We start from the raw sequence: 16,153 nt of genomic DNA on the forward strand, positions 1-16,153 counted from the left end.
GCCTAGAAGAAGGGCAGCAGACACTCAGGAACACCACTACCTACAATTTTCCCTCCAAAATCCCATACCATCCTGACTAGGAAATATGTCACCCTTCTTTCACTGTTGGAGTGTTAAAGTTCTGGCATCCCCTTGCTAATAGCAGCCTGGTCTACCTACACTACATAGACTAGGTAAGTTGAAGCAGGTGTTGAAGCACCTTCCCAACCTCAACTAAGGATGGGAAATAAATGTTGATCTTCCCCCTGACACTCACATCCCCAAAGTGAACAAACAAAGAGTAAATGTTGGAGTAATAACAGTTGTTATTGTTATCTCTTGTTTATACTTTCCTTGACTATTTTATGCATAGTGAGATGAAGAATGTCAGTGGTTCCAGCAGTCAGGACAGGACAATGTGTCAGACAGCAATTCTATGCAGTTGCATTCCTTTTACTCTTCTATCAATTACCTTCAACACTTCAATATCTTTCTCCTCTGTCCTAATGACCAGACCTGATCTGACCTGCACAGTACAGTTTGAGTATGAACTACCTCTGGCTTTCATTTGGCTGTTTGGTTATTCAGTATTTCAATTTTTACCTGGACTGCTCTGCATTGGTTGGATCTGTTGAATGTTGTTACAGTTAAGATTCCTGGTGTTTTCTTTTATTTTTGTCCTTCACTTTTTTAACATGATTATGGAATAGATGTGCTACCTGAAACTGAAACTGAAAAAAAAAGCATCAGCATAAAATTGGTGGAAGATGCAGTCCTGACTTGAACTATGTAGGAAGATGGAAACAATTTCCACCTTGACTGAGAGGCTTAAATTTAATTGGTAGGAGATGGGGGATAAGAAAAGGGCTGAAATATCAAAAGTGAGTAGGAATGAATAAAAGCTCACTGAAGCATCCTAACCAGGTCAAGGTGATGAAAGTGTTGATGACTATCTTTTCCTATGCAGTCTGCTAGCTGTGTGATAAGCAACTGAATGGGTCACAAGGAATTTTGGCAATCTGTGTGCTGGATAAAGATCTTCAATTCCTTGACTTAAAATTGCACACCATAACCAGGTCTTTTTTGACTAGTCTATCAAAATTCCTATTAAGTCTCTCAACCATCACTTCAAAGAAAACCAGAAATTAAAAGCCGTCACCTATAATATGGTCAAATGTTGGCTGATACCAGTGACATCGTATTCATTTATAATAGCTATACAATTGATCGTTGAATCACAATAATTTCTCTTTCGACATTTTTTAAAGGGGCCTTTATATGTCTGCACCAAAATTAGCCAAACAATCAGCATTGAATGCTGGGGCTTCAACCTCAGCTTGGCTGTTTCTGAAGCTTAAAAGATTCACATTAAAAGCGAATTGCTGTGCCAAAGATACTCTCCATTTTAACTGTTGACCTCCACGAGCAGCTATTATGTTACAATTGCTCACATTACTTCTATTCTTGCTGGATTTTTTTTTAAAAAGTGTCGTGGATTCAAAAATGTTAGGCACAGCATAGGTTGGAAAATGGAGTACCAACTAAATATGCAAGATTGTTAACAAACAAGTCTAGGTCCTCAGTTCATTATGCAAAAATCTTGTCAGTGTGGGAAGACGCTGAAAGAAGATGAAACACTTGGCTGGAGGGAGGGTGTGAAGAAAAGCCAAACTCTTCTGGCTTTTCTAACAATCCGTTGAATGACACTAGCAAAATCCCAGAAGCGATTCACTTAACTATTCCCAGAATCAGGTTTAATATAGGAAAAAAGAGGAGAACGTTTACAGAGATAAAAGGTGCAGCAAATGAACATCTTTAAAATACACAACAACATTTTAGTAAGTCAGGCTGTGACCTTTGAAGAAGATAAAGAAATCTAATTGAATTTCTTGTCCTTTTTCACAGATGGACCCAGTTCAGAAAGCAGTGATAAATCACACGTTTGGGGTTCCTCTTCCTCCAAGAAGAAAACAAGTAATTTCATGCAACATCTGCCAACTAAGATTTAATTCTGATGTGAGTGTACAAGGGACAAGGGTGCACTTGAGCCCATAGCTAATTGCTCCAGAGATGACACACAATACCCTGATGAACATGAGGCAAAAGCAAACATTCTACTGGCACATGAACTTGGAATGGCATGTTCTAGAGATTTTATGGCTGGTACTCTGTTGTAGAAACAAGTTCCTCTGTAGTTGCATCTGGTTATTTTGTATTGCAACACTGGAGCCTCACTAAAACTGCTAATTTATTTTGTTAATGACCTGCACTAAAATAATAGAGAAATTATGACAACGTGAATGTGATGTTCAGATTTAGGACCTTGGAGAGAAACGTTCTGGTGTGTTGTCATTGCCAGTTATTTTGCAGATGAAGAATTTTTTGACCCATTCAGCATCTTATCTCAGTCATCTATCACTTTCTGTCATGGATGAGCTGCAGTTCAGATTTGTTGTTCAAACTCACCAGTGCGAAAAATGTTGCACCTGGAGGCTTTAGAAAATATTCTCAAGAAAAAACATGTAGCAGTGCCTAGCTTTGTACAGTTCACACAGCGATGTCTTAGGTGTATTGTATCTGTGAAATTCTCCAAACACCGGTCTTTTAATTCAGCACTAGTCGCATTTAAAAAACAATTGAGTTCACCCAAGGTCAAATTTAGGCATTGCTAAAACACATTAACAGAACCTTCTAAGGCATTTGAAAAGATTGCTATTGCCAATTATGTCAGTGGTTTCAGACATGTTAAAAAGGACAGGAAAAAATTTGTACTTGAGTTTTAACAATGTATAAAGCTAAACTCCCTCAACAGACTTATTGTGTGCTGGAAAATTCTGGTCTCCCTCCGATCGGAGGAATGTTGTGAAACTTGAAAGGGTTCAGGAAAGATTTACAAGGATGTTACCAGGTTGGAGGGTTTGAGGTATTAGGACAGGCTGAACAGGCTGGAGCTGTTTTCCCAGTGCGTCAGAGACTGAGGGGTGACCTTGAAGAGTTTATAAAATCATGATAGGCATGGATAGGGTAAATAGACAGGGTCTTTTCCCTAGGGTGGGGGAGTCTAGAACTAGAGGGCATAGGTTTAGGGTGAGAGGGGAAAGATTTGTTAGGGACCTAAGGGACAATTTTTTGTGCAGAGGCTGATGCATGTGTAGAATGAGTTGCCAGAGGAAGTGGTGGAGGCTAGTACAATTATAACATTTAAAAGGCAACTGGATGGGCACATGAATAGAAAAGGGTGTTGATGAATGTGGACCAAGTGCTAGCAAATGGGACTAGATTGATTTAGGATTTCTGTTGGCATAGGTGAGTTGGCCCGAAGGATATCTCTTTCCATGCTGTACACCTCTGTGACTCTGACTGTAAAAGAGTCAATAGCAACATGAATACAAAATTGGCTGAGTGCTTGTAAATAATGGTCAATGTATTACTTTTGGGCTGGAGGACGATTTGAGTGGAGTTCCCAGGAATTGGTAGTGTGATCCTTGCTTTTCTTGATATTTATGTTAATGATCTAGATCTTAGTGTGCAGGGGCAATTTCAAAGTTTACTGATGACACAACACTTAGAATTGTAAACTGTGAGGATGACAATGTGGAACTCCAAAAGGATGTTGACAAGTTGGTGAATTGGGCAGGTGAGTTGCAGTACAGAGAAGAATGAGATTCTGCATTTTGGTCGGAAGAACATTGAAAGACAATATAAAATAGGGGGTTAAATTCTGTGGGGAAGTGTAGGAGTTAAGGTACCTGGGTATGCATGAGCACAGGTCTTTGAAAGTAGCAGGATAGCTAGAGGGAGCAGTAAGCAAGGCATCCAGGGTCATTGGCTTCTTTATAAGGACATACAGTACAAGAACAAGGTGGTGATGTTAAACTTGTACAAGACTTGATAGATGTTACCTGGATTATTGTCCTGGCATCACATTAAAGGAAGGATATGAACACATTGGAGAGAGTGCAGAAGTTATTCACATGAATGGTTCTAGAGATGTGAAACATCAGTTATGTACATAGATTTAAGAAATTGGGACTGTTCTCCTTGAAGAGAAGAGGATTAGGAGGAGATTTGATCGAGGTTTACAAACCTGAGAGAGGGATGGATAGAGTAAGTAGGGAGAAACTGGTCCTGCTCATTAGCAAAACAGGAACAAGAAGGTCTTGATTTAAAGTGAACTGCAAAGGCAGCAATCGTGAAGTGGAAAACTCTTTTCACTTGACAAGTGGTTAAGGCATGGAATGCACTGTCTTGAAGTATAGTGGAGGGTGTTTCACCTGAAGCATTGAAGAGGGAATGGGATGATTAATTGGATAAAAATAATGTTCAACGATACAGGGATAAAGCAAGAGATTGGCATTAGGTAGTAATATTGATTTAACAAGCTGGCCCAGGCACAGTGTCTTGAGTGGCCTTCTGTGCTGTAATACTCCTGTGTTTCTGTGATTTTGTGAAGTACTATAAAAGTAAAGTGTAGTCATTGCAGAAGGAATTGAGTTTTTCGCGAGTGAGTCCTTGATTTATTTTTAAAGTGCAACAAATTTGTTATTTGGAGAGAGAATGTAAACAAAATAGTCATGAGTCATTTATATGAAAATAAGATCCTGTGTAAATGACAGACAATAAACAGAGGCACATTTCACATCATTACATTAGTTCATTTACATTGTAAATCAAACTTTGGATAATCTTCCAGAGTGAAAGAATGAACTTTATGATTGTGACACATCAATCAAAGAGTTCTGCTGACATTATAACACAGCTAATCTATGGTTTGACTTATTGCTGAATGTTAATAGCCAGATGTAAATCAGATGGAAGAATCACTACTACAACTCCACCTTCTTTATAAGGGACCACAGGAAAGGTTACATACATATCTTCTCAAACATACCAGGATCTCACAGGCACTCTGATATTGTACTACTCTGTCACATATCCATGCTTACTATTGGATTTGCAAAATTACATAGAAAAACGTTGAATAAGTGTAGAGGTTAGGAGTCTGCAGCAGCAAACTGAATGAACATTCATGCTGGGAATTGGAGTGCTCACTTTGGGAAAGCATAGAGGTTGCCTTATGTGTTACAGACAGAGATCCTCCTTAACTCCAGGTAGGACAGCTATATTTTTGCTGTTGTCCAAGGGATTCCACTTTAATGGAGAGGAGATGGGTCCTTACAGGTTTTGGGATAGGGTGCAATTATAGGAGGTTCTCCAACTATGACCAGATAAGTAATTGTGAAATCAGGCAAAGACAATTCACTCAACAAGACAAATGCTGATGTTTGAAAGATTGCTGTGCTTAATTATATCAATGGTTTCAGACAGGTTGAAAAGGACAAGGAGAGTTTGCTGCTGACTTTTAAATAGCGTCTGTATCTGTGTAAAGGTAAACTTCCTCAGCTGAAGTTTGGCATCAAAATTGCACAGTGGTTCTGTTGGTTCCTACCAAAGGTTTTGGAGGGCAGATGGGAAGAATCCTTAGTGAAGCCAGGTCTCTTTTGTTTTGATGGTGGTTTTGCAAGATCAGAACCTTCATCTGGTCTCTCGAGATAAATAGCAGTCAGAGCAGTGGACTAGTTGAGGCCAGGTATTCCTGCTCCTTTGGTTGGAAATGCAATGTACCATTGGAGTTTTTAATAACTTTCTAAATGAGAGATGATGGGTGTGGTATGAGCTCATTTGCATTTGGGAGCTTGATACAGATGCAATGGCTGATTGTCCACTTTCTGGACTGTAGCCATTCATTGATTCTATGATTGTGCTTCCTTCGATTTCATAATTGTCTCCAAAAGGGTACAAGTGGATTCAGACAAATTGTATTGATCTCCAAAGAGCAGCAGTCTTCAAATAAAAAGGTTGCCAATCAGTCCTGTACCCAGAATTTAAGACAGTTGTGGTTGAGATTGTGGAAAAGCTGAGGTAATGACTCATTGGTTGTAATAACACTGGTGTTCACATGAGGTACAGACAGATGGGTGTATCCTGAGTGGAAATTGAGTTGTATGTCCAGTTCCACTTACAAAATCAACTTTGCTAAATGCTGGAAGGCAGCAAAGGTTGGAGTACAATCCTGGACCAATCCACTGGCACGGTTATATTGAGGTCTTCCATTGGTTATGGCTTGATTTTGTAGTGTTGATTGGGTGGCAAAGAAAAATAGAACTAAGATTTATAATGTCTTCTGCCAACCTACGTTAATGCCCATCCCATGTCTAGACATTACTCCCAATGCCTTGTAAAAATGTCTGCCCCTCTTGAACAGAAGAGAATTCAAATTGTGGTGAAATAGAAGTGGCAAAAATGAGTATTTATGCTTTCAGATCACTTATTCAGACAGAGGTTAAGAATGTAGCATAGTCAATGCAGAGCTCCATCAGCTACAGGACAAATGGCTATATGTTTCATTCCTATTATGATCACACTGCTGGAGATTGCCATACTGAAATGCCGCATGTGATTTCATTTCAGCGCTTATGTAGCCGTAAATCAGCCTGGATGCCTTGGCAAATCAGTATGCATTGTACAGTGTATGAAAGAAGCAATTGGACAGAGATAAATGTACCTATGCTGCCAGATAGATTTATCAAAAGACCACATCTCAGAATAATAGATGAGTGATAAGCTCACCACTGTAATATAATGTTAAGTTTTCTTGATGGATAAAGCACATCTTCTGAGATTCTATGAAGTTTTACATTTATATGATGTTCAATACATAAAAATGAACATTATTTTCAATGCAAAACATTTGTTCATTTTCAATGCTGAGTTTTTTTATCATGTTGAGGAGAAGTGAGACATATTTGACATCTCACAGGGACATTGATCCACGTTCCATATCTGTTCAATGGCAGATCCTCTGCCTATGTCAGCTGATTGACAGAGACCAACCTTCTATTAATTAGAAACTTCATAACAATTGTTACGATCCCAGCTGATGGTATCATTGGACAACTCAAATCCCAGGATAAAACCAGGCTTCGTAAAGTCAGAGTTTTTCGATTTTTGCAGTTAGCCAGCATGGTGGTTACTGACTGAAATATTTTTACACAAGACTGCAGATGGTTTTTAATAACAGAACATAACTTTGTTACACAAAAGTAAGTACAAAAAAGGCCAGTTCTATCCATATTTATACATATGCATTTACTATATTTAAAAACATTACCTGTTTCCAAACAACATATGTTATGCACACTCAAGAATGGAGAAATTACCACACCCACTACCTCCCCCCCCCCCGCCAAATGTTCAGTTTCTATTTAACTGACTCCTTCCAGGTTTTTACCCATTGGCTGTGGAAATAATCTGATGATTCTCTTCTGACATTCTGCTGTTATGAATGAATCTAAGGGTCTGTATTTTCTCAATTGTAATAACCTGCAGATTTCTACCCAAACTCTCCCAGCCTGGAAGATTCACAAATTAAACACCTTTTGCTCTGGGGAAGCACAGTAGTTCAGGGATCTGCATTTGATGCCATACTCTGTGTGGAGATTGCACATTCGCCCTGTGAGTGCGTGTGTTTCCTCCAGGTGCTCCAGTTTCCTCCCACAGTTCAAAGATGTGCATGTTAGGTGGATTGGCCATGCTAAATTTCCCATAATGTCCAGGGATGTGCAGGTTAGGTGGATTCACCATGGGAAATTTAGGGTTACAGGGAGAGGGTAGGGGGTGGAATTGGGTGGGATGGCCTTCGAAGAGTTGATGTAGACTCGATTGGCAGAATGGCCTTCTGCCACACTTGAGGGACTCTGTGATTAGATGACTTCTAGTAGAGAAATTAAATCTTGCCTCTGAACTCAATCCCTAATTTTTCTGAACTAAGCTGAAAACCAAGTGAATGGCTCCAAATGTGTTTATCCTATCCATCATAAACCCAGAAGTGGGTGGCACGGTGGCTCAGTGGTTAGTACTGCTGCCTCACAGTGCCAGAGACCTGGGTTCAATTCCCACCTCAGGCAACTTCTGAGTGGAGTTTGCACATTCTCCCGTGTCTGCGTGGATTTCCTTCGGGTGCTCCGGTTACCTCCCACAGTCCAAAAACGTGCAGGTTAGGTGAATTGGCTATGCTAAATTGTCTGTAGTGTTAGGTGAAGGGTTAATGTAGGGGAATGGGTCTGGGTGGGTAGCTCTTCGGAGGGTTGGTGTGCACTTGTTGGAACGAAGGGCCTGTTTCCATACTGTAAGTAATCTAATCTAATCTAATCTAATCTAAAGTGTAACATCTTTTCTCTAACACTGTATTCACATGGTTATGAGCAATGCTAGATTCAGAGCATTGCTTTAATCTGATTTCCAGATCTTTTTCGCAAAACAAAACGACTTCATAAAATTAGTGCACATCAGTCTGCCTCACTTTAATAAAACATTCCAAATTTCAAAAATGATCAGGTCACACATACCTTCCATCACACAATATTATCACCATCTTCAAGTGTCAAAGTGTCTGCCTTTTGCAACATATGCAGTTTTGATTTTGAGGTTATTCTGAACACCATAAAATTTAATCCCAAGGAAGAATATTTGTTCAACATTTTATTGCCTATGTTGCATTATTTTGCTAGCATTTAGTTTCTCGTGTGCTTTGATGTCATTTAAAATAATTTTGTTTTTGTACCCCCAATGTCTGTGCTGCAATCCCTGGGATTCCCAGTGGGAATCTCCCACCTGATATATTTGGAAATAAGATTAATACAGGGATACCGGACAGGTTGGGCTGCACAATAAGTTCACTGTGCCCACCCGACTCTCCCAACTGGTACAAAGAAGAGCAATACAGAAACGTTGCCTGCAGTATTAGGCATTCATATTATGTATTACATTAGTGAAAGCATTTTGCAGTCATCAATAAGCTCCAAATGGCCACACCCAAGATGACACCAGTGATAATTAAAGATATAATTGCACCTACCTGGTGAGGGAATCATAGAATTCTTATAGTGCAGAAAGAGGCCATTCTGCCCAACGAGTCTGCAAAGAGCAACTCACCCAGATCTGCCCATCCACAATAATGCCACATGGGTACTTTTTTTAACCACAGCTAACTCACCTTATCTGCACATCCCTGGACACTATGGCATGGCCAATCTGCCGAACCTGCACATCTTTGGACTGTGGGAAGAACCCATAGCACTCAGAGGAAACCCACGCAGGCACAGGGAGAAAGTGCAAATTCCACATAGTGACCCAAAGTTGGAATCAAACCCAGGACTTGGCGCTGTGAGGCAGCAGTGGTAACCACTGAGCCACTCTGATGATTCCTGGAGATTTGTTACAGGGCCTGGGTCAGCAAAGAACTAAATGCAGAGTTCCACCTGCAGCTAGGACAGTTGCTCAACTGCTGCCACTATGCCAAGCTTGTCTCTACCTTCCTCTAAGCAAGTTACGATGCAGGTACTGTGATTGACTACTCAGAGGATGTTTCTTTTCCAACTTACTCAGACAATGCCATCTCCACTTAAGCAGCAATCAATCAGGGATGCTAGTTTTTTTTCTCTCTCACCTGCCAGAGATATCTGCACAATGAGATTCTTTTCCTTTTGTATTTGTCTGTCACATCTTAACCCTCTCTCTGTTTAGCATTTATAATGCCTGAAAGGATTTGACTTCCTTTTGAAACCTTCAATGACTCCAAGAATATTTGTAACTGCCATTTATTTTCTCCGAAGTTTGAATTCCTCTCTGGGCACAGGAGACGTATCAGAGGACTGAAGCACAGCTGATGTGGTTTCACTTTTTAACAAAGGTGATAGAAATAAACCAGACCCTTATAGACTAGAGTGCCTGACATCGTTGGTAGGGAAAGTCTGAAAAAGAGAATTAATGTTCACTTGGACAGGCAAAGTTTGATCAGGGACTGTCAAACATTCGTTAGATCACACCTAACGAATCTTGTTGAATTTTCTGAGGAGATGACCAGATTTTAGATGAAAATAGTGCAGTTGATCTAGTTTATATTGATTTCAGCATGGCCTTTGACAAGTCCCATGTGGGAGATTGATAAAGAAGGTTAAAAACCCATGGGATCCAGGGTAACATGGTGTGTTGGATCTAAAATTGGCTTAGTGGAGGAGACAGGCAGTTTGCAGGACTGGAGGCTGGTATCCAGTGGCAGACCACGGGGATCTCTGTTGGGTCCCTTATTGTTTGTGATATATCTCAATGATGTCGATGAGGATGTGGTGGTGGGGAGTGATAGCCAGGTTTGCGGATGACATGAAGACTGGCCAGGGTGGCAGTGGCAATGATGGTCTTAAGTTACAGAAGAATGCGCAGATCAATGACATACAGGGTTTAACCCGGAAAAGTGTGAGGTGATCCACTTTGGAAGGAGGGACAAGACAAGGGAGCACTCAAAGAATGAAAGGATACTAGGAACCTCAGACGAATGGAGGGATCTTGGAGTGTTTGTTCACTGATTCCTCAAGGTGGCAGTTGAAGGCGTTCAGAACACTTGCCTTACAAAAACAGACAGGTTATAATTGGAACTGTGGTTAGGCTGCATCCAGAGTAATGTGTGCAGTTCTGGTCACTGCTCGCACTATAGGAAGGATGTGATCACACTGGAGATTCACCAGGATGTTGCCACAGATGGAACAGTTTAGCTATGGAGAGAAGCTGGACAAGTTTTCTTGAAGGCAGAAAAAGCTGAGAGACATTTGATAGTGAAGTATAAGATTATGAGGGGTATTGAAAAGATGGCTAGAAAACAACTGTTCACTTTAGTTTCAGGGTCAATTACAAGGGACACACTTTTCAGGTGAAAAGCAGGAGGTTTAGAAAGGAGATAGAACATAGAACATAGAACAATACAGCGCAGTACAGGCCCTTTGGCCCTCGATGTTGCGCCGATCAAAGCCCACCTAACCTACACTAACCCACTATCCTCCATATACCTATCCAATGCCCGCTTAAATACCCATAAAGAGGGAGAGTCCACTACTGCTACTGGCAGGGCATTCCATGATCCTACGACTCGCTGAGTGAAGAACCTACCCCTAACATCAGTCCTATATCTACCCCCCCTTAATTTAAAGCTATGCCCCCTTGTAATAGCTGACTCCATACGTGGAAAAAGGTTCTCACTGTCAACCCTATCTAACCCCCTAATCATCTTGTACACCTCTATCAAATCACCCCTAAACCTTCTTTTCTCCAAAGAAAACAACCCCAAGTGCCTCAGCCTTTCCTCATAGGATCTTCCTACCATACCAGGCAACATCCTGGTAAACTTCCTCTGCACCCGTTCCAGTGCCTCCACATCCTTCCTATAGTATGGCGACCAAAACTGCACACAATATTCCAGATGCGGCCGCACCAGAGTCTTATACAACTGCAGCATGACCTCAGGACTCCGGAACTCAATTCCTCTACCAATAAAAGCCAGTACGCTATAAGCCTTCTTCACTGCACTATTTACCTGGGTGGCAACTTTCAGAGATCTGTGTACATGGACACCAAGATCCCTCTGCTCTTCCACACTACCAAGTAGTCTACCATTAGCCCAGTAATCCATCTTTTTATTACTCTTACCAAAGTGAATCACTTCACACTTAGCTACATTGAACTCCATTTGCCACCTTTCTGCCCAGCTCTGCAGCTTCTCTATATCCCGCTGTAACCTGCCATATCCTTCCTCACTGTCAACAACTCCTCCGACTTTCGTATCATCCGCAAACTTGCTCACCCAACCTTCTAACCCTTCCTCCAGGTCATTTATAAAAATGACAAACAGCAATGGTCCCAAAACAGATCCTTGCGGAACACCACTAGTGACAGCACTCCAAGATGAACCTTTGCCATCAACTACTACCCTCTGTCTTCTTCCAGAGAGCCAATTCCTAATCCAAACCTCCAACTCACCCTCAATGCCATATCTCTGTATTTTCTGCAGTAGCCTACCATGGGGGACCTTATCAAACGCCTTACTAAAATCCATATATACCACATCTACCGCTTTCCCCTCATCTACCTCCTTCGTCACCTTCTCAAAGAATTCAATAAGGTTTGTGAGGCACGACCTGCCCTTCACAAAACCATGCTGACTATCCTTGATCACATCATTCTTATCCAGATGTGCATAAATCCTATCCCTTACAATTCTCTCTAAGACTTTGCCCACAACAGAAGTGAGACTCACTGGCCTATAGTTACTAGGATTATCCCTACTCCCCTTCTTGAACAAGGGAACCACGTTTGCTAGCCTCCAGTCCTCTGGCACTACTCCTGTAGACAAAGAGGACACAAAAATCAAGGCCAATGGCTCTGCAATCTCCTCCCTTGCTTCCCAGAGAATCCTAGGATAAATGCAATCAGGCCCAGGGGACTTATCTATTTTCACCCTTACCAGAATTTCCAACACCTCTTCTCTACATATCTCAAAGCCATCCATTCTACTTATTCGTGCCTCAGTATTCATATCGACAACAATGTCCTGTTCCTGAGTGAATACTGACGAAAAGTATTCATTCAGCGCCTCCCCAATCTCTTCAGCCTCCACACGCAACTTCCCATTACTATCCTTGATTGGACCTATTCCTTCCCTAGTCATTCTTTTATTCCTAACATACCTATAGAAAGCCTTAGGGTTTTCCCTAATCCTACCAACTAAGGACCTTTCATGTCCCCTCCTTGCTGCTCTTAGCTCTCTCTTCAGGTCCTTCCGGGCTACCTTATAACTCTCAACCGCCCCTATTGAACCTTCACGCCTCATCTTTACAAAGGCCGCCCTCTTCCATTTAACAAGGGATTCCAACTCCTTATTAAACCACGGCTCCCTCACACGACCCTTTCCTCCCTGCCTGATAGGTACGTACTTATCAAGGACACTCAATAGTTGCTCCTTGAACAAGTTCCACATATCAATTACGCTCTTGCCTTGGAATCTACTTTTCCAATCCACACATCCTAAGTCATGCCTCAACGCATCATAATTTCCCTGCCCCCAGCTATAACTCTTGCCCTGTAGTACACACTCATCCCTCTCCATCACTAGACTAAAAATCACCGAATTGTGGTCACTGTCCCCAAAGTGCTCACCTACCTCTAGTTCTAATACCTGGCCTGGTTCGTTACCCAGAACCAAATCCAGTATGGCCTCACCTCTTGTTGGCTTATCTACATATTGTGTCAGGAAACTCTCCTGCACACATTGCACAAACACTGACCCATCTAACGAACTTGAGCTATAGCTTTCTCAATCAATATCAGGAAAGTTAAAGTCTCCCATAACAATCACCCTATTACTGTCACTCTTCTCCTGAATCATCTTCGCAATCCTTTCTTCAACGATTCTAGGACTATTCGGAGGCCTGTAAAAGACTCCTAACAGGGTGACCTCACCTCTCCTATTCCTAACCTCAACCCAAACTACCTCAGATGGCAAATCTTCATCCATCTTCCTTTCCACCGCTGTAATACTATCTTTGACAAGCAAAGCCACACCCCCCCCTCTTTTACCCCCACCTCTGACCCTACTAAAACATTTAAACCCTGGAACCTGCAACAGCCAATCCTGTCCCTGATCTAGCCATGTCTCCGTAATAGCCACAACATCGAAGTCCCAGGTACCAACCCACGCTGCGAGTTCACCTACCTTATTTCGTATACTTCTGGCATTAAAGTATACACACTTCAAGCCACTCTTCTGTTTACAGGCACCATCCTTTAAGATTGATGCCATATTCCTACCCTCCCTACACTCCAGGTCCTGCACCCTAAAGCTACAGTCTGGGTTCCCATGCCCCTGCAGAGTTAGTTTAAACCCCCCCCAAGAGCACTAGCAAACCTCCCCCCAAGGATACTGGTGCCCCTCAGGTTCAGGTGCAGACCATCCTGTCTATAGAGGTCCCACCTTCCCCAGAAAGAACCCCAGTTATCCAAGTACCGAAATCCCTCCCTCCTGCACCATCCCTGTAGCCACGCATTTAACTCTTCTCTCTCCCTATTCCTCGACTCTCTATCACGTGGCACGGGTAACAAACCAGAGACAACAACTCTGTTCGTTCTAACTCTGAGCTTCCAACCTAGCTCCCTAAAAGCCTGTCTAACATCCTCAGCACTCCTACCTATGTCATTGGTGCCAATATGGACCACGACTTCAGGCTGCTCCCCCTCCCCCTTAAGGACCCGGAAAACACGATCAGAGACATCACGTACCCTTGCACCTGGGAGGCAACATACCAAACGTGAGTCTCTCTCGTTCCCACAAAACCGCCTATCTGTGCCCCGAACTATCGAGTCCCCAATTATTATTGCTCTGCTCTTCTCCACCCTTCCCTTCTGAGTAGCGGGGACAGGCTCCGTGCCAGAGGCCTGAGCCCCGTCACTTACCCCTGGTAAGTCGTCCCCCCCACAAGTATCCAAAACGGTATACTTGTTCTTGAGGGGAACGACCACAGGGGGTCCCTGCACTGGCTGCTTCCTCCCAGTCCCCCTCACTGTCACCCATCTATCTGCCATCTTTGGAGTTACTACTTCCCTATAGCTCCGATCTATGACCCCCTCTGCCTCCCGAATGATCCGAAGTTCATCCAACTCCAGCTCCAGTTCCCTAACACGGTCTTGGAGGAGCTGGAGATGGGTGCACTTCCTGCAAGTGTAATCAGCAGGGATGTCCATGGCATCCCTCACCTCATACATGTTGCAGGAGGAACATTGCACTGCCTTCACTGCCATCCCTCTAAAGCTAACCTTTATTTAAAAAAACTGGGTCTAAAGAATACAACAAGCAAAATTCGGCACTTACCTCCTTACTGCAATGGATCTTATTATTAGGTTAGAGGAGGAGGGCGGGTGGGAGACACTACCTCCGTAGTGCCTCGGGTTCTTCAGCTGCGCGCTTTTAAAGGGGAAACAAACCTACCCAGGTAAGCTTACGCTCTACCTGCTTCCGGGTCTCGGCTGCCTCTCTGGTCGTCGTCACTTCCCCCTACTGCTCCCGCTCTTTCTGTGAAGAGAGAGTGAAAAAAAAACCACCGCTGCCCGCTACCGGTAAGTACTTTTAAAACAAACAGTCTTACCTTAGCTGCTGCTCGCAATCAAAATGTTTTTAATGGAAATGTTTTTATTTAGAGGGTGTTAGGAGCCCAGAATGAACTTCCTGGGTGGGTGGTAGATGCAAGTAACCTTCTAATCTTGAAAAGAACTTGGTTGAGCACTTGAAATTTGGCAACATTCAAGGCGTTGAGCCAAGTGCTGGAAAGTGGACCTGCTGTAGATTTAGTGTAGTTTCAGTAGTACAGACCTGATGGATTGAAGGGCCTCTTCTTTACTGTATAATTCTACAATTCTAAGACTTAACTATGAGCTACCGTGATGTTTTCCTTTCTGACTAGAAGCATCCTGGGCTATTAATTAGCACATTATCACTGATGCAACTAGATCAATTATAGGCCTGATTTATAACAGAAATGGGTGAAAGTGAGGACTGCAGATGCTGGAGATTACACCTCATTGCCTGAAAGGTCAATTCTCCTGCTCCTCGGATGCTGTGCTTTTCCAGCACCACACTCTCGACTTATAACAGAAATGGGCCTTGTTATCTTCTGACTGAAAGAGCAATCATGCAGAATCTCCGAGACTTCTTGGCCAGTGTTATTAGTTTTGATTTCTGCTGGGAAACAGTATAAATTGTAACAAATTGGGCAAATGTGCCTGATGATTAAACAGGTGTGTTTCTTTACATATGCGCAACTGACCTACAAGGTTTTCTCATAGTTTCTAGGTTCAGGTTCTAAATCCAAGGAGATCTTTCCTAATGTCTTATGAAATTGATAAGGGGAACTATTCCACATGTAAGGGACTTTTCCTTCTATTTGATTATCCTTATCAGGTTAGCTTTTGTATTGTGAAGGTGATCATAGATCAATTCTATATAGATCAAGTTGATGCTCTGTTGAGGGAATTAAATGTAAACCTATGTCTTATTAGATTAGACTCCCTACAGTGTGGAAGCAGGCCCTTCGGCCCAACAAGTCCACACCAATCCTCCAAAGAGTAACCCACCCAGACCCATTTCCCTCTGACTAATGCAACTAACACTACGGGCAATTTAGCATGGTCAATCCACCCTAACCTGCACACCTTTGGACTGTGGGAGGAAACCGGAGCACCCGGAGGAAACCCACGCAGACACGGGAGATTGGAACTTTTCTGCTGCGTCACCTGA

General features: G+C 42.4%; 1 protein-coding gene across 3 annotated transcripts in view; it reads left to right on the forward strand.

Moving 5' to 3' along the window:
- The window catches only part of LOC140480421 (zinc finger protein 385D-like), a 1,040,629-nt gene that overhangs the window by 871,423 nt on the left and 153,053 nt on the right, over positions 1–16,153 (forward strand). For all 3 annotated transcript variants that reach the window (XM_072575258.1, XM_072575256.1, XM_072575257.1), the window contains one exon: positions 1,885–1,995. In XM_072575258.1, the coding sequence (XP_072431359.1) occupies positions 1,885–1,995 (111 nt within the window). The remainder of the gene's footprint in view (positions 1–1,884; positions 1,996–16,153) is intronic.

Source organism: Chiloscyllium punctatum, chromosome 8 (assembly GCF_047496795.1).
Source record: "Chiloscyllium punctatum isolate Juve2018m chromosome 8, sChiPun1.3, whole genome shotgun sequence".
NCBI classification, from domain to species: domain Eukaryota; kingdom Metazoa; phylum Chordata; class Chondrichthyes; order Orectolobiformes; family Hemiscylliidae; genus Chiloscyllium; species Chiloscyllium punctatum.